This window comes from Boleophthalmus pectinirostris, unplaced genomic scaffold, assembly GCF_026225935.1.
Source record: "Boleophthalmus pectinirostris isolate CB_2022bp ecotype Guang Dong unplaced genomic scaffold, ASM2622593v1 HiC_scaffold_8, whole genome shotgun sequence".
NCBI classification, from domain to species: Eukaryota; Metazoa; Chordata; class Actinopteri; order Gobiiformes; family Gobiidae; genus Boleophthalmus; species Boleophthalmus pectinirostris.
Genome location: NW_026571515.1, coordinates 17,343,147 through 17,368,299, shown reverse-complemented (window position 1 = coordinate 17,368,299; position 25,153 = coordinate 17,343,147). Strand labels below are relative to the sequence as shown.

At 37.1% G+C, this 25,153-nt stretch overlaps 2 protein-coding genes across 2 annotated transcripts in view; both read right to left on the bottom strand.

The window, feature by feature from the left end:
* Nucleotides 1-503: 503 nt before the first annotated feature.
* Nucleotides 504-5,316, bottom strand: cav4b (caveolin 4b). Its single transcript, XM_020922522.2, has 3 exons — nt 4,919-5,316; nt 2,797-2,984; nt 504-690 (listed from the first exon to the last, which is right to left on the bottom strand). The coding sequence occupies exons 1-3, from the start codon at nt 5,135-5,137 to the stop codon at nt 504-506; spliced, it is 594 nt and encodes a 197-aa protein (XP_020778181.1). The 5' UTR covers nt 5,138-5,316.
* A 2,868-nt stretch (nt 5,317-8,184) lies between these two features.
* Nucleotides 8,185-25,153, bottom strand: part of arhgap4b (Rho GTPase activating protein 4b) — a 57,777-nt gene continuing 40,808 nt past the window's right edge. The window contains exons 15-24 of the mRNA XM_055165982.1: nt 25,064-25,141; nt 23,578-23,706; nt 21,910-22,015; nt 20,804-21,031; nt 20,275-20,330; nt 19,413-19,584; nt 17,738-17,827; nt 15,049-15,153; nt 14,349-14,451; nt 8,185-11,312 (exon numbers count right to left, since the gene is read on the bottom strand). Coding sequence (XP_055021957.1) covers nt 11,103-11,312; nt 14,349-14,451; nt 15,049-15,153; nt 17,738-17,827; nt 19,413-19,584; nt 20,275-20,330; nt 20,804-21,031; nt 21,910-22,015; nt 23,578-23,706; nt 25,064-25,141 — 1,277 coding nt within the window. The 3' untranslated portion in view covers nt 8,185-11,102. The remainder of the gene's footprint in view (nt 11,313-14,348; nt 14,452-15,048; nt 15,154-17,737; nt 17,828-19,412; nt 19,585-20,274; nt 20,331-20,803; nt 21,032-21,909; nt 22,016-23,577; nt 23,707-25,063; nt 25,142-25,153) is intronic.

Genomic DNA, 25,153 nt, shown 5'->3' with positions numbered 1-25,153 from the left:
AATATAATAAACAAATATAAAAAAAAATGCACTTAGATCAAAACAGTGGTGGGTGAAATACAGATAAAGGGGGCAAAAAATTACTCAAGTAAAAGTAAAAGTATCACATGAAAAAATTTACTTATGTAAAAGTATTACAGTACCTGTTTATGAATGTACTTAAATAGTAAAAAGTAGAAGTATTTTGCAGAAATTTTTAGAACAATTAAAGAATTAAATGATTTTTTTCCCTGTCATTTCAGCAGGTCTCAAACCATAAAGAAAAGTACTTTTTCCTTTTCAATCCAGATCTAAAATGAAGTAGAGTATAGAAAGTAGAGATACACATTCCAAAATGTAGTGAAAAGTAAAAAGTATCCACTGTAAAATGTACTTAAGTGAAGTACAACGATCTAAAATGTGTATTTCAATATTGTGCTTTCACTTTTGTACTTCGTTACGTTCCACCACTGGATCAAACAGAAAATACATTATAAAAGTCAATGATCTTTGCTTTGCCTCATTCACACCCCCTCTTTGTCTGTTTTTAGAGACTGCCACTCTTTATTGGAGAAGATAATGGCGACGTGGCTGCAGCAGAGGGCCAGGCTGGTACACAAAGGAGAGACGAGGATATTAACAGCACATATCCACACAGAGCGCACGCAGGGGATGAAGGTGTGGCTGAGCTGAGCCAAAGGGACCACAAACCTGCACCAAGAGAGGATCAAGAGCATTAGAACAACAAAAACAAATCATTGAGTCATCTGTCAACATCCTCGAGACATTAATCCAATAATGAAGTATGTGTAAGTGGATCCCAAGACATTAATCCAATAATAAATTATGAGTGCAGCCAAGGACACATAAGTGACACATTTACTATCATAATATGTGTCATAATGTGTTTTGTACTGTAGATTGATTGATTGATTGATTCGTTATTTTTGGTCACAACAAGTTTATTCTAGAAACAAAAATAGACTGAAAAAATGTAGGCTTAAGGTTTAAGGTGCATTGTGTAACTTTTCTGATGGAGGATCTGCCACCTGATTTTCACCATGGAGTTATTTCTTTACTTAGAATGTTCCACAGAAGGGCATTAAATATATCTCCCTTGTGTTTGTTCAATTACAGGTGTTTTATAGCTCAAAATATTTCCATACTGTAGAATAATCAAAGCAAAACCATAAAATCTCCATGGAGGCAAGCAGCTAACAGACCCTCCACCAGAAAAATAACACACTGTACCTTAACATATTCTGTGCTTTTTTTAGTAAGTATTTATTGTAATGGTGTATTGCATTTTACTCTGTGTTTAAAAGATTGATTCCTTTATTTCAATCACAGGTATTTTCTGACATTATACCAGAAATAATAATATTTAACATGCAGGAAGCTTAATGCACTGTGTAACTTTTCTAGTGGAAGGTGTGCCACATTTTTGTCTTTAGAGAGATATTATTGCTTTGCTTGGTATGTTTCACAGTATGGCATTAAAAATCTGTTCAGCTTTGTTTTGTTAGAGGTGACTTAATTTTTCAGAAATACCTGGCATTCTTGTGTAAACAGCCCCGCCTCTCCACCGAACAGATCTGTACCTTGGTCTGCTCGCCACCATGGCGACAGATACGTTTAATGCCTTATTGTGAAATAATCTAACTACATCAGAAATTAGTGAAGTGTGAGAAGTGTACTCTCCCTGAGAAAATTTGCACAGTGCACTTTTAGGCTTATGCTACTTATATACAGTACTTTGCCATACTTTGATGTTCTGTTACTGTATTGTTTTTTTCCTTTTGTTGTCTTAATGAATATGAATAATGCCACATAAATAATTGTACTAATAATAATAAGTATCATTGTCTCTATGGGGACAAATAGGCCACATGTTGTACATTCCAAACAGGTTACACAGTGCACCTTTAATGATTTAATAAACAAGATAATTGCTGTATTATTGAATGTGACTGGCGACACCTTTTCTTTTGGTATGACCATAAAAATTTCGCCTCTAATGAATCCGTGTGTACTTTTCAGCATAAATTAAATAGCAGTGGTGGAATATAGCAAAATAAAAGTAGTAAAGTGCTGTACTTAAGTAAAGAAATTAGGTATCTGTGCTTTACTTAAGTCAATTTTGAAGTGGATGCTTTTTACTTGCTTTGCTTTTTTACATTTGAGAGCATCTACTGGTATCTGTACTTCCTACTCCACTTAATTTTTTAATAGGACTAAAAATTAAGTATAAGTATAAGTATAAGTATAAGTATTAAGTATTAGTATTAGTATAAGTATAAGTATAAGTTTTTTTTTATTATTATTGTGAGAGACCTGCTGAAAAGCCTGAGAGGTTTATTTATTTTTAACATGTTCATAATTTGAGCAAACAAAAATATAAAAATAGCAACAGCTAGAATAAATAAAAAATCGATTCAGTTGTTTCTGTTGAACAAAATTCAACTCAAGTCTTTATCAAAATTATTACATTTGAAGCCTTATTAGATCTCAAAATCTGTGTGAAATATTTTTTACATTTACTAGTACATTTTAAACAGATTTTAATACCTTTACTTAAGTAGATTTTTTCATGTGATGTTACTTTTGCTTCAGTATTTCTTTGCTCTGACAAGTATCAAAATCCAGTTCTTTTTCCACCAATGCAATGTAGTGTAGCTCAACATATACATATATTTGTACTTTTTCTTTGCATTGTGCAGTGAAAAAGATCCGCTGGTATGACTCACTCCCTGTAGACATCAGTATGCTACAGTATATACCTTCTGTGTTATGTTCAGGAGATTGGAGAGGACGTACCAGACATGTAAACAGGCCAGAAGTCCCAGAGAGACCCCGCAGAGAAAAGCAAAGGGGACAGCCAGAAACAGAGACAAGATCCTATAGCTCCAAACACGAGTCTTCTCAAAGCCACGCACACTGTAAAACCAGACCTGGTCTATGCTGTGAGGAGAGGCAGGTTCAGCCAGTACATCGCTCACCTCCACCTGCACATGAGAGAGGACACAAATAAAGGTCACAGCAGTACATCCATGTCCATATGCATAGACTTTACAAAGAAGTGGACTAAGGGAGTGAGAAATCAACTATTGCGCTCGGCTCCAGTCAAATGTAGCTCACGGAGGCTAGCAGTTATAGGAGAGAATTTGAAGCCAGTTTTGTAATACAAATAGGAATTTAATTATTGACAAAATAGCAAAATAAAAACAACAGTATCATGTAGAGCAGACATGGGCGTTGTGCAGCTCAGAGGCCACATATGGCCTTTTGGTTGACTTTGACCGGCTCTTGTAGCCTCCTAGGACCTGGCGTCCACAAATGTCGACTTATATGTCCAACACATTTTGGGTTGTTCAGGCACTTAATAAATAGTTAAATAAATCAATTGTGACTTTATTGTGTCCCATCAAAATGACTAAAACAAAAAATGAATGTTTTATATATAATATATGGACATATAAATATAAAAATATAACACATACTACACAAATATAATTCTTTGTTTTTGCAAGAGTTCTAGGGTCCTAGGAGGTTAAGATGATCTGGAATTACAAAATTAACATGTTTTATAATTTGATCACATGCATAGACTAAAGCTGCATTCCTTTTATTTTTCTTAAGGCAGTCTCACTTTTTCATTGTTTAGACATAAAATAAATTCTAACAGTCTTACCAGCACGTCAAAACAATTCTATTTACTGCTTTTTATAAAGAAACACAATTAATATTATGCTGACTTTAGTTTTAGCATTAGTTTAGGGTTTTGACCCAGCCCTACGTAATATTTTTTGTTTCTCATGTGGCCCCAGGGAAAAAAATAACTGCCCACCCCTTATGCAGATGCGAGTAAATACAAACATTTTAAGACCAAAATGATGAGGGGTGACAGTTTTCAATATAAAGTCAATTGGAGTCAGTGTTGATGGAACAAGAAGCGCCCATTTCCATTAATATATACAGTGGTCCATGTTCATATGCACAGTATATGTATGGATTTAAGTGGTACTCATACTAATAACTCAATAAATCATTTAAATATCAGAGCAGTTCTTTGGCCCCTGCTCAATAACACCACCATGTGACTGACTACACTAATGCAAGCAGAGAAAAACAGCTTCTATCTTCTTGTACCATGTCTTTATGCCCAGTAAAGTCTGGCAGCGGTTAAGGATTATTTTAGACATATGCTGAATTTCCATGTCAGCATCTTAATCCTGCTGTCTAAAATTTAAAAATCTAATGGTTAGCTGTGAAGACAAAAAAATGTTTTCTTAACGGTGCATTGTGTAACTTTTCTGGTAGAGGGTCTGTCAAATGCTTATGTTCTTGCTCCCACAGTGGAGTGTTTTAAGTCTCATCTTAAAACCCACTTTTATTCTTTGGCTTTTAACACCGCTGAGTTGTGTGGTCCTCTGTGTTTTTTATTTATTTTATTTATTTATTGCTATTCTGTGGCTTTGATCTTATTTTATTTTACTGGTTTTATTCATTTAAGACTAGTATGATTAAATCTGAGCGTTTATTTTATCATTATACTATTATTGTTGTTATTAGTATGCATTTGTGCAGCACTTTGGAAACTGTTTGTTTGTGAAATTGGCCGAATTACTGGTCAGATCTGTGGAGAGGCGAACCTGCTCAGTCAGAATGCCTGTTTTTCTAGGTATTTTTGAGCTATAAAACCACCTGTAATTGAATAAATGTAAGGTAGAGCTGTTTAATGTCATACTGTGGAACATTTTTGGCAAAAATTCCAGGACCCCTAACCACAAAATTACACAGTGCAGCTTTAAGCATTTGGAGTGAGCCTTATGCTGTTTTTGTTGCAGATTTTTTTGTGTATATTCCATAAAATGATTCAAGAAACCAAGAAATTCCAATTCAAACTTAAAGTACTCAAATAAAAAGACTAATAATGAACCTTGAGATGCTGGTTGATGCCGTATGGGTCCCTGCTGACTGGAGGGGCTGGAGGACTCGGGGCAGGTGTGGCAGGGGCAGTTGGAGGTTTGGAGGAAGGGGTGGGTGCTGTGGAGGCAAACTCAGGAGGGGGAGGAGCTGAGAAGGCCAGCTGCACCTCCTCTTCATCCTCGTCGTCGTCGTCAATGGGACACTCCACCAGACACTCGTCGCTGATCATCGTAACTGTGCACAGAAAGTTTGTCAAATAGTTAAATTTAAACAGCGCTTTTTCATTTCTAAGGCTTTTTTTTTTTTTTTACATCAGGGAGCCACTCACCCATTTTCACACACATTCAGACACCACTGGGGGCAAGGTGGGTTAAGTGTCTTGCTCAAGGACACAACAATAGTACTCATTTGTTGCCATGACGTCTTGCATGTTTTGTATTAAAGGTGCATTAAAGGTGCTTGTTTTTTATCTTTTGCATGTGAAGTACTTGTGTAACTTTTCAGGTAGAAGGTCCACCACCTGCTTGTCTCCATGGAGGTGTTATTACTTTGTCTGAAATGTTTCACAGTGTGGCATTAAACTTATCCAGTTACCATTCATTTAGTTATGGGTGTTTTTATTGCTCAGACAACATCCACGCCTACAGTCAGCGGGCTCTCCTCTGCGCAGATCTCACCGGTATCTTGGTCTGGTGGCATCTCCTGCTTGTTTCCATGGAGATAGTTAAGTATAATACCACACTGTGAAACTTTCCAAGCAAAGCAATTACATCGCCATGGAGACAAAAATGTAGATTATCCTCCACCAGAAAAGTTACATAGTGCATTTATAATAAACTGATTGATTAGTTTATTTTGGTTACAGGTGTATTCTGACATTATTCCAGAAACAAAAATATTAACCAATTTGTGCTACACTGTGGTGGAAGGTATCAAAGTACAAAAGTAAAAGTACAATACTTAAGTACAAATAATTGTAGGTATCTGTACTTTATTTAAGTACATTTTACAGTGCTGCTCCACTACATTTTAAGTATGGACTGAAAATTGAAGTACTTTTCTTTATGGTTTGAGACCTGCTGAAATGGCTTTTTTAAGTACATTTAATTTGAGTTTCGGTCGGTTGAATTACTTAAAATTTGCTACATTCTTTTTCAAAATCATTACATTTCATCCTTTAATTGTTCTAAAAATCTCCCCAAACTACTTTTATTTTATACTCTTTAAGAACATTTTTAAACAGGTACTTTAATATTTTTGTAGATTTTTTCACACGATAATTTACTTTAAGTAACAAAACTGTACAAAACTGTTTGTGACCGTACCAGCTTGTCAAAGCCTGATCCCCTCAGATCTCAGCAGCTAAGCACGACCCGGCCTGGTCAGTACTTGGATGGGAGACCGCTGATAAAATCATGTGCCACAGTGGGGCGCCAGTTGTTATTGTGTCCTTAGGCAAGGCACTTCACCCACATTGCCAAGTATGAAAGTGGTCTGTGTCACTGATGGTGTTGGTCGGAAGGGCTGATGGTGCAGATTGGCAGCCTCACTTCTGTCAGTCTGCCCCAGGGCAGCTGTGGCTACAATAGTAGCTCACCACCACTGGCTGTACTGTTTGTTTCCTTTTGCTATTTTTATGAACATGGCCAGTTCATACACCAGTGTACGCAGACACTGAGAGCGTCACAACAACAACAACAGTATTCATCTGTGGGAGTCGCACCACCAGCCTCACGGTCAGCAGATCTGACTAATCTCTAAATGATGTTTATGAGAGCAGTATTCAAACCACCACCTTTGGATCAGTGGACAAAAACTCTACCAACTGAGCTACTGCCACCTCACACAGACACCTACGCCTGTGTGTGGAGGGTAAGTGTGGAGATGGAGAGACAGATGAGAAGTGACACCTGTTCCTTAGATCAAAGACTGGAAACTCCTGAAACCTTCTTAAAGGTACACTGTGTAACATTTCAGCTGGGGGTCTGTCACCCACTTGTTTCTGTGGAAATGTCATTGTATTGTCTTTGTTTAGAATGTTCCACAATATGACATTTAACAAATCTGTTAAATGTCATATTAATTAATAAACAAATGTATTAATTTACATGTGTTTTTCTAGCTCAAAAATACATACAGTAGAAAAACAGGCATTCTGACTGTGAGCGGGGTTGACTCTCCACAGATCTGACCTGTAACTTGGTCTCTTTTGGTCTCCATGAAGATAGAAAGGTTTAATACCATGTAACGATATCCAAATCTCAAGGTACGATATTATCACGATATGCATCTCAAGGTACGATATTTATTGAGATATTTTGAATAGGCTAATATAATTGTAGATGGGACACTTTTTTGCTTTTAAAATACCTTCACAAGATTTTGGTGTGAATTATTTCCATCATAATCCCAAGAATTCAAGTAAAAAACATATTTTTTCATGTTGTCTGCACTGAAATGAAACATGGGATATGTAGTTCCCAGTGTTTATAAGCTGTTGCTACTATAAAACCATGCATTTAAGCAAAAAAACTTGTAAATCAATATATTGTGACAGCCTACGATATTATTGCGAGACTTTTGACAATACAATATCACGGTATTTTGGTTATTGTTGCATCCCTAGTTAAAACCATACTGTGAAACATTCTGGACAAATTTCTCCATGGAAAAAAGTTTTTGACGAACCCTCCACCAGAAAAGCTTCACTATGCAGCTTTAAATAGAAACTGCATAGAGAAATATAGACTTTAAAATGATTGAGCTTTAGTAATTATAAGAGCTGGCAAAGTTTCAGTAAAAAGGTCAGACCTATTAAACACTGATGTAAGTAGGATAATAACAGTAAACTTAATAACAGTACAAGCTAATTATACGAGAGCTATTTAAATGGCTTTCTGCAGCTGCATGAGATTCTCTGTACTAATAATAATAGTCCTGTTACATTGCACTTACCGTATTTAAAGTTCTAGGCTAATCTGGTATCAAAGAGCTCTGAAATGTGCGATAATCTCCACTGTCAGCGAGACCACTTCATCAGTCTCCCTGGTGCAATACACAAACACACACAAAGACTCACGAAACACCTGCACCTCTCAACTCGGGGCTGGACCTGGACCTGCTGGCACTAACCCCGCTAATGGGGCTAAGTCCTAGGGCTACTGTGGGCTGTGGCAAAAGAGTTTATTTTAGGCCGGGCAGTGGATGGCTCTTGGATCGCGTTACAGTAGTGGGCTAGTCTCTCCACACTGGGATCAGGACAAAGAAGCACAAAGGTTTAGTGACATTTCTTGACACTGTTCATTTATTCATTTGCACAGACAGTTTTGGGCACACTACAGTTTGTTGACATCAGCAAAGAGTGATGCAGAAGTCATGTTATTTTTGTCATAGAAGCAGAATCATTACAAAAGAATGTTCGGTTTCTATGCTTTTAAGATAAATTGAACACAACGAAACAATGTGTGTAAAACAGTTCAAATGCTATCCAACTTATAGTCTGGAATAAGAACCACTGTAAAAAACGCAAAAAACTGACTGAAATCTATAAGGTGCACTATGTAACTTTTTGTTTGGAGGTCCGTCACTTCTTTGTTTCTATGGAAATGCCATTGCTCTGCCTGGAATGTTCCACAGTAGGACATTAAACAGGTTAACCTTACATTTATTCAATTACAGCTGGTTTTATCACTAAAAAATACCTTGAAAAACAGGCATTCTGATTGTGAGTGGGTTTGTCTTTCCACAGATCTGACCTGTTACTTGGTCTGGTTTGGTCTCCATGAAAATAGAAAGGTTAAATACTACACTGTGAAACGTCCAGACAAAACAAAAACGTCTCCATGAAGAGTGATCTGAGATTTGACAGACCCTCCACCAGAAAAGTTACACAATGCACCTTTAAACAAAAAACAATGTCTGAATATTCACCTTATTTCAGAAGCTGCTGTGGGTGCCGCCATTATTTTTCAGGTTTTATTATTTTATTATTTTATGGAGCAGTCGATCCAGCAAATAAGTTCAATGCGGACTATAAAGCTGTTTTAAAGCCCCACAGAGAATCAGTGCACATGAACACTGAACATTTCACACAAATGAACCGACTTTATGTCATATTTTAATTGGCAAAATGTTTCTCAAACTCGCTATTGACATGAATGGGATTCCCGTTTAACTTGAAGTGCCACCACAAAAATGCATGGACAAAACTGGGCGGGGTGGAATAAGGTAAATACAGAATAGTTGCTTCACTTACACAAATGTAACTAGTGCACCCATTTCATATTTGTAAAAGTCAGTTAACATAAAAATAAATACAAATTGTAAAGTAAAATCAAAGTCAGATTTTTAACTCCTTACAGTGGTTCTATTCCTTTCCTGGTAAAGTCACAGTATGAACACACCTCCAGTGAAAATGCTCACACTTCAGAAATAGACTCGCAGATGTTTTAGTTCGAAAGATAAGCTGAGGACCAGGATGTAAAAATGAGAGATTACGTCAGTCAGAATTCACAGTTAAATGCAGAGGAGCGCTCGTGGCTGTCCTCTCTGACGGGGGCCAGTTTGGCTCTGGAGGCGAGGGCACAGTTTCCAGTGAGTGGACCAAAGCCCTGAGTGAAGAGAAACTCATCCATCCTTCAGTTACCACACCTGAGTCAGCTCGTCTCTAACTCTAAAGCCCTGAGATCTGGCCTTTCGTCAGGCCGAAGCTCACATACGACGGGGAATGAATGCTTTATACAGATCTGTGTAAACAATGGGAATAGAAATGCTGTCACGTAAAAATGGTCTCATACAAATTATTGTTATTCAGTTTGTAAACAATGTGCTAAAATGGGAGAAAAATTCAATGTTTCCTCAGCAGGTGATTCTTATCTCTCTATGCCTTAAAGTAGAGCCACTCACTGCGCTTGGTAAATTATATCTGTTTAAAGCTGCACTATGTAACTTTATGGTTGGGAGTCCGTCACCTGCTTGTTTAATAATAATAATGCAACAGTTTTATATAGTGCTTTTTTGGACACTCAAAGACACTTTACAGAACATTATTCATTCTCTGTGCACTGGTAAGCTCCCATTGCAGCTACAGTTGTCCTGGGGCAGACTGACTGAAGCGTGGCTGCCAATCTGAGCCTGAGACTTTCATACTAGGTGATGTGGGTGAAGTGCCTTGCCTAAGGACACAATGACAACTGGCGCCCCACTGTGGCATCTGGTTTTCCCAGCAGTCTCCCATCCAAGTACTAACCAGACCGAGCCTTGTTTACCTTCTTAGATCTGACGGGATCAGGCTTTGACAAGCTGGTATGGCCACATGTTTCTATAGATATGTCACTACTCCAACTGGAATGTTACACAGTATGATATTAAACAGCTGTACCTTACATTTATTCAATTACAGGTGGTTTTAAAGCTCAAAAATACCTAGAAAAACAGGCATTTTAACTGTGAGTGGGGTTGCCTCTCCACAGATCTGACCTGTAACTTGGTCTGGTTTGGTCTCCATGAAGATAGAAAGGTTTAATGCCATACTGAGAAAAATTGCAGGCAAAGAAATAATGTTTCCATGGAGAAAAGCATTTGACGGACCCTCAACGAGAGAAGTTACAAAAGTACTTCAGCTGCCTTGAAGGTAACTGACGGAAAAGTGTCTGGCAATAAAAAGAACAACAGTCTTTAACCATAATGCATTTATACTATATCTTTCATGAGAGCGTTATAACAGCATTTCCACACCCCTGTCTCCACTTTTTACACAGCAATGGATGATCTCATGTGTTTTCTGAAGCTGCATGCTTTTGAACACTTTCAGTCTTTGAATCACACAAAATTATTAAGCACAGTTTTACACAGAAGTTACATAAATGTGAGAATGTGAAGGCACTCCTAGACACAGGCCCCAGATCAGTGTTCTTCTTTTAAATAAAACTATTGGTGAGCTGATCTCAGACCTGCCACTAGGGAGCAGCGCAATACCGTCAAGTTAAGTTTGATGTCCACTCTTCTGTTCAGTCTTATGATGCCTTTACATGGTTCTCCCAAAAGATGCAAACAAAAAGAAGTCCACACAATAAAATAAAACCACCTGGACACAACAAGAAGAATTAGACAAAATGGCACATATATTCTACACGTGTCAAAGAATCTTCAACCTCCGGCGCTGAATCAATGTCATAAAGTAAGTATGTGCTCGGTCAGTCCACGGGTCTGAAAAGGACACGACCTCGAAGCCCAAAGCCCCCCTTCTTAGTGACGGGCTGGGGCAGAGGAGGGGAGGTGTTGGCGCTGGAGGAGGAGGCAGGGGGCGCTGTGGTGGGCGGGACAGGCAGAGCAGATGGTTGTACTGCAGGCTGGCGAGACAGAAGCTCTTTGAACACGGAGTTCATCTGACGGCTGATCATCTCCTGTAGAGCAGAGAAAGATCGTGTTAATGGACGATAGTGGTTCAGATGTGATTAATATTGATACTTTGCAGCTCATTAGGGTGATCAGACGTCCCAATTTACCCGGGACAGTCCCAGGTTTGAGCCATGTGTCCCCTGTCGCTGCAGATTTATACAAAACCATTGATTTGTTGCAGTTTTATACAAGAATGTCCTAGGGGTCCCTATTTTTGATCTATTTGACACCCACCGACACTAAAGAGTGACATAAATTGCCATTTGTTTTGGTAAAATACAGAAAAGCTGTTTATAAATGACAAAATAAATGTGACTCACTGACTCACATCTTAGTCAGGAATGGGCCGGGTGCAGAACAGTCCTCCTTAATTATTCACTCGTTTCACAATTTTATTATTACTAATCACCCCAAACCGAGGGTGTCCCAGTTTTTGATTATGAAAATCTGGTCACTCTACAGCTGATGTTATCAAAGTTCCCTAGGGGTGTGATGCTAACTGAAAGCACTGCTCTGTTAGAAGCTGTTACTCAAGTTAGACTTAATCTGAGCTTTATTTTAACACAATCTGACCAGAAAGAACTGATTTAGTTGGAACTACAGCATATGATCTGATTGGTGCACTTAAACAAGTCTCTCACACGCAAACAGTCACAAGTTAGCTCGCATTAGCCAAATGTTTTTCTCAGTTCACTATTTTTGTTGAAAATCAAACACCTAAACAGGATCATAAACACCCATATTCATCACAGGCTCCTGTGATGTTTAAATCCATTTTGTGTTTATTTGTGAGTTTCAAGACAAACTTTTTTGGCAGTATTTGCAGATGTCTGCATTGTGTCTCCATGGTAACTGGTGAACATTCTGCCAGTACACATGCACGTACAACACCCAACAGTCACTTCATAGTATCAACATGTATGAATGTGGCAGAATGTTCAGAAGTTGTGTTTTAGGATTGTCTAAAAACTCTAGGAAAAAATACAAAATTTTATGGATTTGATTTCAACAAAATGTCAGAGTGACTACCGTATTTTCTGCATCATAGGGCGCACTCATAAGCCTCCAACCCCATCAAAAAATTACTGCACACCCTGCAATCCAGAGTGCCCTATACACAAATCCACTCGGGTGTCCCAGTACGACTTCAGTAGACTCCAAACCGCACCACCCACAGCGCACGCAAACACCCACGGAGCAGACAGCGACTGCACAGCGAAAAACACCCGCAGCCACACTCATCACTCCACGTGGACGAGGAACAGAACGGAGGAACGAACCGTGTGCAATGTGCCACTTCTAGCCACAACTGAACAACTGAGTCACTGTGCACACGCCAAACAAAGTCCAACTGATCCATCTAACTGTTGTGTTTCATTTAAAGTCCGGTGCGGTTTATTTGTGAAAAAAGTTTGAAAATAGACCATTCAATGACAGTGCGCCTTATAATCCAGAGCGCCCTATAGTGCGGAAAATACGGTAACTGAAAAACTGTTGGCTTATCATAGACTGTATAAAAGAAGTGGACTAAGTGAGTGTGACGTCACCCACAGTTTTCAGAGCGGCTCAAATGTGGCTCGCAATGCTAACGGTTACAGGAGCAAATCTGGAGCCAGATTTTATGTTATGAATAGGATTTTTTTAACATACAAAATTGTGAAAAACAAAACAAAATCAGGATCATGCACAGTGGGTTAATATGAACATTTTAAGACCAAAATGACAAGGTTCATTGCAGTAGGGGCGACAATATCCTAATGTAAGGTGAACTTCCTATTTGGCACACGGTGGCTAGCGTGTTAGCTATGTCCACTCATATATACGGTCTATTGTCTACACGCGGAATAAAGAGTGAAGACACAATGCCACTTTTGCGTGTTCTGTTCAGATGTCATATAAAGATAGCCTAAAATAGTTTGAAAACTCCAGAAAAAATACAAAATTTGATGGATTGATTTTCGACAAAATGTGAGCAAGACTAACTGAAAAACTGTTGGCTAATGCAAGCTAGCCTGTGACTACAATGCTACCTGAGAGAGACTAATTCAACAGCCCAAAACAGCCCACCTTTTGTAGTTCCAGCTAAGTCAGATCAGATTGTGTTCAAGACCCAGATTTAAGTCTATTAACTTGAATAACAGAGCTTCAGACAGAGTCGTGCCTACAGTTAGCATCATGTGAATAGTGTGACATCAGCTGCGAAGTATCAATACTAAAAGTGCTTCAGATGTGACAAATATAAAAGCTTTTATAATCACATTTCAGCTTCCTCCACTATTTCACAGCTCTCTACAGTGACATCGTTCATTTTCTTAGATGACTAACGAGCTCATTATGACTAATAAAAATGATTCAGACACATCCAGGGTAAAGAGGGACATCTTGTATTTGTTGTTCTTGATGTAAACCTATCTGGGGGCTGGCTAAACATTTATGCTATATTATTTTTTATCCTTAACCCACAACCCATTGTATAGCTCTGCCCATCATTGCGTAGTTTATAGAGAAGTACATAGTCTAAATCAATAATGTACTTTATTGACTGGGTAAACCATCTCTTGTTCTCTGCTGATAAATTATTAAAATGTCATGGTACTTGAAATAGCATTCTGTATTGATTTTTGTAAGTTAGCGCATCACAATGGTTAGTTTATGTAGAGAGAGTTAAAATGTTAAATTTAAAGGGCCCATATTACGCTATTTTCTGATCTATGTTATGATTTTTTTTTTTTTTACTCCATACACCTTCATTAGAATCAACTGGATGATTTCAGACCAGGAATTGCCAATCTCTCCTAAACTAAACGTAAAAGGTACAAGGTGGAACAGAACATTTTAAGCTTTGGAGAAGTACACACACTAATAAACCAGGATTATTCAGATATGTGTGAATGAAACAAAACACAACTCCAGGTATGTTGTGATGAAGTAACAACATTATAACATGGCTTAAAGCTCCAAAGAGTAAATTTTGCGTAATATAAGACCTTCAATTTATAATTTCAAGATTTGTTCAGGTTTAGTTTTAATAATGTTGTAACCTTGTCGATTGCAGTCTTGTCAGGCTGAACAAAGCCCGGTCTGTCTGTGGGTCTGAAGCCTCCTTGCCGCAGAGTGTCCAGGGTGTGTCTTCTTTCCTGGGACCTTTATTTAAACAAAGAAAATGTACTTGTATTATACATTAATAACTGTTGTTAAATTGTTTCCCTCAGGTTTTTACAAGACTATAAATATTAGAATCTCATCATATTTTTTGTCACTTATTTCAGAAAGTCAAACCCACATATTATATAGACTTATGACACGTAGAGTGAGTTTATTTCTTGAATGTTTATGATTTTGCTTTGAAATTAGATTTTTCATAATCTGTAAGGCACATCATAAAAAATTAAGAAATAAACTCTTGAAAATTTTCACTCTATGTGTCACGAGTCTATATAATATGTGGGTTTGACTTTCTGAAAAGAGTGATAAAAAATATTGAACATTTTCTTATTATTTGTGATAGACTAGTATATATAGTATATATATTTAAAAAATGAGTAAATATGTCACTTATTGCCTGTACTACTCAATAACAGACTGATTAAAGATTAATCAGTCGTCTACTCTCCTGGATTTATTTAGTGATTTAGTTTGATTTCAACTATGGGGGCAAAAATGTTACTATGGCAGAACCACCATAGTCCACTGGTAAACAGTGATTGTTAAACTATAACTCGTATCAAATAGAAAACTTACACTGGAAAATGCTTTGTAGCTGGAGAAGTGGGTTGTTTGTTTGGGCTCACTTCACTTCCTCTCTGTCGTCCTGGCAACGAAGCACTGTCACTGTTCACACGCATCCTGACACAACACAAGAGAAACTGCACTTAACATAGACTGTATAATACATGAATAAAGATACATTTACCATGTTAGAAGGAAAATAATCCAAATTAATGAAAATATGAAAACCCAGTTACCCAATCAGAAAACAGAGAACACAATTCCACATTCCATCGCTTGGGCAAATGATACTAAACTGAGAATTCTGATTCCAACACAAGTTTCTCTGTCTTCATTATTCAACTGTATCTCGACCTGAAACCTTCGCACGACAGAGCTCAGTGCCAAACTTAAATAAATGTGTAATTCATAACTCAGTCCTCATGGGATCAGCTCATTTCTGCCCTGAGCAGAATGAACCACCGCCTCATAGATGCTGAGTGATTTCAGCCTAATTCTATGAAGGCTAAAAAGGCTAAAGACAGGAACTCCTGTCCTGAGGCCAATATCAGGAAGCAGAGACCAAAGCCAAGGAGAGCTGCTGCTCCAGAAGGATGTTCTGGACTCACAATAGTCCATGTGGCCAAACCTGAACCCAAAGTCCTGGAAACACAACTGTACTTCAACCTTGGGTCTGACTTTCCCGCTCTCAAGAAGAGAGAACCAGTGGAGAAAAAGATTCTAGATCTCTTCATTGCAAAGACCCAACTGAACAAAAAACTTCTCTAATGTGATCCACATCCAACCTTCGTCAGTGAAGTCTCCTAAGACTCCTAAGGCTAAAGCTGCAGTAACTGTGCGGCCCATTAGGGAGAAGCACATCCTCCCTGACTATTCTCACAAGGAGGCCATAGACTTTTTTATAAAACAGACCAAACCAGCACTAGTCACTTTTGTTCAGGATGAGGAAGTGACTGTACCTGCTGCACCTGTGGCCCAAGCTCAAGTTTCTTCATAGAAAGCTCTACACCATCTTTAAGGTGGATGATGAGATGAAATACACCAGAGAGCAGGTCCTGGAGATGTTCATCAGGCAAACCAAACCAGTGAAAAGGCCAGCAGTAATAGGGGAGCATTTGGAGCCAGTTGGAGAGTAGGTTAGCTATGACCATTTATATATACAGTCTGTTATAAATAAAAGTATATTTTCAAATAAGATATGTAATAAAATCCTTTACGTTTTGATTAAACTCTGTTTTCTTAAATACATTTTCAGAGTAAACATCTCCTTAAAGCATAATAACATTTGTACTCATAAACTGTATGCATGGACATACTCTGTGTCCTGTTTTACATCTAAGCAATACTTAAAAAACAGCCTTCACACACTTCATTCACTTCAATGGCTGCAGAAGTGGTTGGTGAGTGAACATTCAAAGTAGATTCTGAAGTGAAACAAGTTAAAAAAATAAAAAATCTCATGAAATACTGAAGTGAAACTACAAAGTGAAGTATTGTTTTGAACTTTATTTTCATTACAGAGCTCAGCCGATTACTAATGCACTATATTAATTATTTGGAAGCATCTCTCTTTCAGTGGCTGCGGTTCCAAGGGAGCTCTAAATCAGATCAGATTATTATCAGATCAGATTTTAGTTACAAGATTATTAAAATCACATTGTACACAGCAAAATAATTTAATTTCTTTCTGATAATAGTCCCCCTAAGGTCTTAAAGGTATGGTTGCACAGATCTCACTTTTTCAGTTTCAATACTGTTTATAATACTATTGCTTTAAGTATCAACCTATACCAGAGCAGAGACTGAAAACTGCATTTATTTAATTTAAACAAAAATAAAATAAGACAAAACTGATCCAAATGTGTTATGTAGCTGTTATTTATCCCACAAGTAACTACTGAACAGCTCTGTATAAATAAAGGCTAAAAAATTATGACACTTTCTGGGTTAACTATAGCTATTTAAATGTAACATAAATTTACACATTAAATAATCATGTTAACTGAAACATTTCCAGAAAATTATGCACTATCAGCAGTGAAATCCGATACCAATATTGTATCGTTGGTTGGCCTTTTTGAAGGTCCAGAAATCTGATTATAATCAGATTTAGGTGTGCATGTGAACATAGCCAGTGTCAGCCATAAGAAGGACAATTAGCACATTAAACACTATTTTTGCAGATACAATACCAAAAAGATACCAAAAGTTTGAAGTCACTCTCTCCTTCACTTTTAATATGTATAATACTTTCTACATTTTATACACAGAAGTAAATATATGAAATAAGATGTATGGAATTAGATAGCAAAAAAAACTGCAATGTTTTATATATATAAATTTTAAACCCAAATCCTCAAATTACTTATCTTTTGCTTTGTTGAAAAACATTTAGTAGAACTTTTTTTTTCTTTACTAAATAATTCCATAGACCTTACTTCATATATCTGAAGTTTTCAGTATCTAAAAATATAGAAAAAAAATTTACAAGAGGGTGTGTCCAAACTTTTCTCTGGTCGTGTCATTCTGAATATTCTGGTATAATGAGGTAATGGGATAAAGTTGAGATCTGTTAAAAGTCTTGCTTAACAATTTCACATCATACGCAGTCTCATCCTGATCTCCATTCAATAATTACAGTATTCTGAACAACAACTATTTAAGATTTACAGATGTTTTGAAGTCATGTTTGTGTTTGTACCTGGTGGGGTTTTCCATTGGATCTTCAACTGTCAGATTACCAGTGCTCCCTCCCCCACCGCCCATCTCATCCCTCTTTCCTCGCTCATTCCTGGAATAACACAACATGGAGATACAGTATTCATCACATTTTTAGTACAAAAAAATTAAAAGACACTAAAGGGCTCATATTATGCTATTTTCTGATGTATGTTATAATGTTGTTTCCTCATCACAAACATGGCCTAGCTGAAGTTTTGTTTTGTTTCATTCACACATGTTTAACACACAAACCCTGCAGATTTAGGCTGAGTTCTTCTCTCAAACATAAAACTCTCTGTTTCACTTTGTGATGTCATGTGGTAATACAGGAAGTGCTCCACTGTGTTTTTAAACTCCATACATACAGTAGACCTTCACTAGAATCATTTGGATAATTTCAGCCCTGGAATTTCCCATCTCTACTGAAGTAAAGGTAAAATGTAGCTGTTTACAGGAAAACTACTACTTCGTGACATCACAAGGTAGAACAGAGCATTTTGAGCTTTGGAGATGTAAAGAGACTAATAATAAAGTGTTACTCAAACATGTGTGAATGAAACAAAACACAACTCCAGGTATGTTTTTGAGGAGGGAACAACATTATAACATGGCTTAAAGCTCACAAGAGTCAATTTTAATAACAATATGGGCTCTTTAAAGGTGCATTGTGTAACTTTTTGATTGGGGGGCTGTCACCTATTCGCAGAAAGTTAAAATTATGGAAGATTACTTTTGTAAGAAGTGAATTTCAAAGAGTCAGATCAGGCATTTTTCTCTGACCTACTGTAGGAGTATATCTGGCAGCAGAGACACCAGTGAATTATTTTAAGCCGTTCTCTAAATGTGCTAATGTTGACTGGAGTGTGAGCTCTGTGTATGTGTCACATCTTTTTCTGCTGAATCACTTCCACTGCTATTTCTAACTATTGCAAAACTACAGAAATTAATGGAAATTAATTTAGGTTATCTTGTGTTATCTTGTGTTATCCTGTGGAGTTTAGGTATATGTTTGAAGTATTGTTTGTATGTATGTTTATTAGCAAATTTATCAGGACATTATCTTTGAACAGAGCGTGTAATATTGTTCAGTATTGTATTGTTTTTCATTATTAAAAGGTTACATTTCAGACCTGTTTTTCTATGTATTTTTGAGCAATAAAACCACCTGTAATTGAATAAGGTAGAGGTGTTTAATGTCATACTGTGGAATAGTATACCTTGAAACTAAACTAAATGATGAAAAACTGTTGTTGTTGTTTTGCTGTTGAGGAGGAGAAGGTGGAGAGAACAGATGTCTCCTGTTTGTTCATCTTTTTAAATCCTGTAAGTCAATTTTTTCATCTAATACAGTGGTCCCCAACCTTTTTTGAGCCACAGACTGGTTTTATATCTGAATATATTTCGCGGACCGGAGGGGTTTGAGGGGGCGTATGGAAGGAGGTGCTATATGGTTAAGTCCTGGCTAAACCCTGTTTTAGTCCTCTTTTAGTCCTGGTTTTAGACCTGTTTTAGACCTGTTTTAGACCCTGTTTTAGACCTCTTTTAGACCCTGTTTTAGACCTGTTTTAGTTGTGGTTTCGACCTGGTTCAACCTGGTTTCCACCTGGTTTCGACCTGGTTTAGTTTAATCTAATGTGTATAACATAAATACTTACCCATCCAAAAGATTAATATATTTGTGTGGGATGAGTCCCTTGACCCCGCCCACTTCTCCTCTCCACCAATCACAGGAGGCTTTGCTGTGGAGTATCATGAGCTCTCCCTGTTTGAAGGACAGTTCTGCCGGTGATCTGGCCACATAGTCGAACATCGCCACAGCCTCCAGTTCTGAACACAGCACGTTTTCAATGTGGTCAAAAAAAAAGCATAAACAAGCAATGACAGTACATGTTATCAACAAAATTTATACATCTAACTCAAACTTGTGCTGTAAATCTGATCCACAAATTACAACACAAAACTATTGTCATTAGTGTGCACTTTGATGCACTTTTACTGGTTTAAAAAGGAGCAAAAATCACAAAAACTGAACTTGAAAAGCCGGGGCCTTAACCTGCACAATGGTGTGTTAATATATCAACAGACACTTGCTGTGTTTACATGCACACCAAAATCTAATCTGATTTCTGGACATTACAGATTATTTAAATGACATGCAAACCCCAAAAAATCAAGTATTCAGAGGGGCTACAATTGAGAGAAATCAAGCAGTTTTACATGATATTAAAATCCTGTAGAATAATTGTATTTATTTGTTTTTACACTGTTGTTTTTATTACATTTTTATTGTATTAAATAATCACTTTTTTAGTTTTTCTGTGCAGCACTTTGGAAACAGCCTTTGTTTATGAAAAGTGTTACAGAAAGAAAGTGGATTGGATTGGATAGTTTTATAATCCCCAAATCTCCAAAAATAATCAGATTTTTAGTGTGCACTGTCTTATCTCAAAGTTCTGAATCTCCAGAACATCAAATATATGTATATATGGAAATAATACAGTAGTTTTTTTTACTCACCCTCTTCACTGGGCAGATGTTCTGTCTCCCCATCTCCTTCTTCAGTTATTGGTTCACTGATAGAGAAATAAATGTCACTGGTTGAACAACATTTTATTTCTATATTTATTTATTTATTTATTTATTTATTCTACATTTAAAAAGTGCACTGTGTAGCTTTTCACCATGGAAATATTATTGCTTTGTCTCACAGTGTCTATCTATCTACATGGAGAACAAACCAGACCAAGTTACAGGTCTGATCTGTGGAAAGGCAACCCCGCTCACAATCAGAATGCCTGTTTTTTTTTGTGTGTATTTTTGAGGTATGAAACCACGTGTAATTGCATAATTGTAAGATATAGCTGTTTAAGGTCATACTGTGCAACATTTTAGACAGAGAAATGACAAACCCATAGAAAAAAAAGCAAGTGACAGACCCCAACCAAAAAGTTACATAGTGCACCTTTAGGTAAACAAAAAACAAAACATAGTGATTATTTCCATATCCCAAATAGAGGTGTGGCTTGCTATGAATGCACTCTCTCACCAGTACTCCTGCTCCAGTGTCATGTGCTTCTCGTAGACAGGCCCGGGCACCTCTGATTGGCTGGGAAAGATGACGTCGTGCTGGAGGATCATGGTCTTGACAAGCTCGTTGACTTGTGGTTGCTGGGCGACGGCATCATCGGAGTCCACCCCTCGCAGCAGACTGGGCCCGAAGCACACGGCCAGATTATACGGCTGCATCATGTTCTCATCGCTGTACTGGGACACACTGGTGTAACAAAGAATAATAATAATGCATCAGGTTCATATAGCACTTTTTTGGACAATACGAATGTTCATGGTCCTGTTTAGGTGTGATTTTCAGCTAAAGGTGAGCATGACTAACTGAGAAAAATGACTAAAATATTATTTGAGAGTTCACGCTAAAACCTCCTTTATGGTTAGATTGTGTTAAAATAAAGCTTAGATTTAACTCTAACAAAGCCCAGAGAGATAGTGCCTCCAGTCAGCACAACAACCCCAGGGAGCGTTGATGACATTAGCCGCAAAGTATCAATAATATCAAATCTGTATAATTATAATGTAGCAGAGTATAGCCCTATTCACACGGGATAAGTACAACCTAGGGAAGTCTGGTAATTTCCAAATTACTGCCCCACCTCTGTGTTACTTGCAGACTTCGCATGGGATAAGCGAAGTCCGTAAATTACTCTGTTTTACTGACATTGACTGATATTGAAAGAGAAAAGAATGCGGAAAGAAAAGAAAGAGGTAGAAAATTCGCTCAATTACAAACAACAACAAACACTGAGTTGCAGATTTGCATGGGACTAGTATTATCACTGGACGTCTGTGTTTGGAGAAATATAGTAGGTAATTTGTGGCGGAATTTTTACTTTACAAATTACATGGCGTATTTGCACGGGATCCTCCGCAATTATTACAGATCACCAAAGATTCACAGTTAACACTAATCCCGTGCGAATACGGTTTATACAAGTAACTATTCCTGCCTTTTTTCTTGGCTAAAAATAGATGTATCACTTTATCCTTAGAAATATACCATTCAATAACAAAGTCATTACGTGGCTCGAAACAGAACATTGGGTTATTTTGTTTTTTCTTAGATAAAAAGTGATGACTTACTGATTCAGGAAAGCAAAAAGGTATCGCATCACAATGAGCAGTGGCCGAGGAAATGAGGAGACAATAGCTTTAATCTGAGCAGCTTTCTCAGACACAGACTCAATTTCTGCAACGAAAACAACAACAGGAAAACAGATTTATTTAAACCGTGAACCTACAAATGTTCTTCATTGGTGGGAAAAAAATTACACCCAACCTGAAGAATTATGCTACTTCAGTGCAGTTAAATTAAAAGGAGATGGCAGGTTACAATGTGTTTCTTATGCAAATGCAGTGCGTTTTGAAAAATAGAAAACATAACAAGCATCAGAGTAAGACAGAGGAACCAAAGTGTGTTTCACAGTCTTGCATCAACAGCAGTCAAAACAACATCTATAAACAAGATTCACATGAGAAAATTAAGAAGTTATTAGTCTGAAATGTTTATTTATTTTAGAACAACTTTATTAACTCTCCAGTCTGTATTGACTAAAAGGAAAATTTATGAATAAATACTTTTCAAAACTATAAATAATACAGACTTCAACTGAGATATGAGATACACCTGCAAGTATTACATAGTAGTTAAAGTTGTATTGTGTAACTTTTCTGGCGGAGGGTCCGTCAAATGCTTTTCTCCAAGGAAATGTTATCACTTTGTCTGGAATGTTTCACAGTATGGCGATAAACTTTTCTATCTTCGTGGAGACCAAAGACAACTCCCTGTCAGAACCACCTGTAATCGAATAAAAGTTAGGGTTGCTCAATGTCATACTGTGGAACATTCGAGGCAAAGCAGTGACATATCTGTAGAAACAAGCAGTTGACGGACCCTCCACCAGAAATGTTACACAATGCACCTTTAAAATGAACTAATGATAAGCTAAACAATGAATGCAGACACCCATTAGGGCAGACTTAGACTTATACAAACACAATATATTATAATAACAAAGAGAAAAAATATAAATGGTGATTTTTACAAAACAAAAATGCCAGAGAGCTACTAATTTTAGCAGTCACAAGAAACTGATGTTAATTAATCAGCATAATATGTATAATTTAGAAATCCCTTGGAGAGCGAGTTGGAAGGGGGTACTTTTGAAGCTACTACCCCTGCATTTGAGTAAAAACGCAATTATGCTTGTGCATTAACTATACATGGATGGCAAATTTTACCAATAAACAAAAAGGATATGAACAGTACTTTCATATCAGATATTGTGCACAGAAAGTGAAAGCTAGAATACTGAGTGCAGCACTTAGAGAATGTGTTAATATTGGCATAAGAAAAGCAACATAACTTAAACATATATATAACTGTTCATGGTTTTCTGCTTCCTTTTGTATGCTTTATGTGGACTTTTTCACATTCAAAAGATATAAGATATTTAGTTTTTAAATTGTCAATCGCTATGGCAACGGCTCTAATTTTTCATTATTCTGAAACCCACGGATATCTATCAATTCACATTCTCTTCTATCATCTGTCTATCTTCCTATCATCTATCTATCAGTTCACCATATTGTTTTTATTACATATTTGTCATATATTGTGTATTACATTTTTTCCTCTCCATCTCCTCAAAAAAAAAAAAAAAAAACAGAACCTTTGACCCAGAGCTGTGCGATTAACTTTTCTGTCATTATTTGTTATGTACGTGCACATAGAGACAGATAGACACTTACGGACACAGTCGAGCAGCTGGTTGTAGGAGTCATAGGGAAACAAAGGAGGCTCCAGACCCCTGAAGTACAGCTTTAGTACACCGGCCACTGAGTCCAGGTCACACTCACTGTCCGACAGAGGGTCCTCTCCTGTAACACACAGCAACTACTGATCTGAAAAAATTGATAAAATGGTCTATACAGAACAAATAAATAAAATGTGAACAACAGATGTACCGGCAATCTGGACACTGTTGATAATATTGCTGTTAATAAATATACCATCTTAAAGACATCTACAAAGGGCCCATATTATACTATTTTCTGATTTATGTTATAATGTTGTTTCCTCATCATAAAGCCTTTAGTTGTGTTTTGTTTTATTTACACATCTATAACATACAAACCCTGCATATTTAGGCTGCGTTGTTCTCCCAAGCTGAAAACACTAGAATCATTTGGATAATTTTAGCCATAGAATTTCCAATCTATAAAAGGTAAAAGGTAGTAAATACCTTGAAAACTAACAGTTTGTGACAATACAATTACTCAAACTTGTGTGAATGAAACAAAACACAACTCCAGGTACGTTTTTGAGGAGGTAACAACTTTATAACATGACTTAAAGCTCACAAGAATCCATTTTGCACAATATAGGACCTTTAAAATCCTGGCCATCTTCAATTAATTTCTGATGTGTTTAAAGTATAAAAAGCTTCTTGTCCTCTAAGGTAAGTGTCAATATTCTTTTACCTAGATTAGATTCAAAATCTCCTGTCTCTTTTGCCTGTTCCTTGTACACTGTGTTCGCTCATTCAGTTCTAACTCTTTCAAATTGAACTTCTGACAAGTCATGCAAACAGTGAGACAAAGGGAAGAATAGCTGTCACAATTAATCTTTAATGTTCCCCGTGTATTCACTGAAGAGAGTGATGGCTGAAACAGAGACAGGTCTGTTACTTTCAACAAAGAAAGTGTTGACTACTGCAAATCTAGCAAGAATACATAAATGTAGTTTGCACTGTTAAAGGTTCTGTATTACACAACACTGACATTTTGAGCTTTAAGTCATAGTATTATGTTGTTACCTCTTCAAAAATACCTAGAGTTGTGTTTTGTTTCTTTCACACGTTTAACACACAAATCCTGCATATTTAGTCTGAGTTTTTCTCTCAAATGGAAAACAGCCTGTATAACTAATCTAGGAAGTACATCATTCTGTTTTTAAACTCCATACAACTTCACTAGAATCCTTTGCATAATTTCATTCCTAGAATTGAAAGTTGCTACTGAATTATAGGTAAAAAGAAGCTGTTAACTTGAAAAGGATTACTCAAACATGTGTGAATGAAGCAAAACACAATTCCGGGTATGTTTCTGATGAGGTAACATTTGAACTTAAAGCTCACAAGAGTCAATTTTGCAGAACAGAGGATCTTTAACTACAGTTCTCATTACATTCCAGCTCTGCCTCTAATCCTCATTATGATGTTAAGTGTGACTGTACCTCTCTCAAAAGCGTCTCTAATGAGGTTGACTTCCCTCTGAGATCCAGGAACCCGGAATATCCCCTCATGATGCAGACCTGACCAGGGAG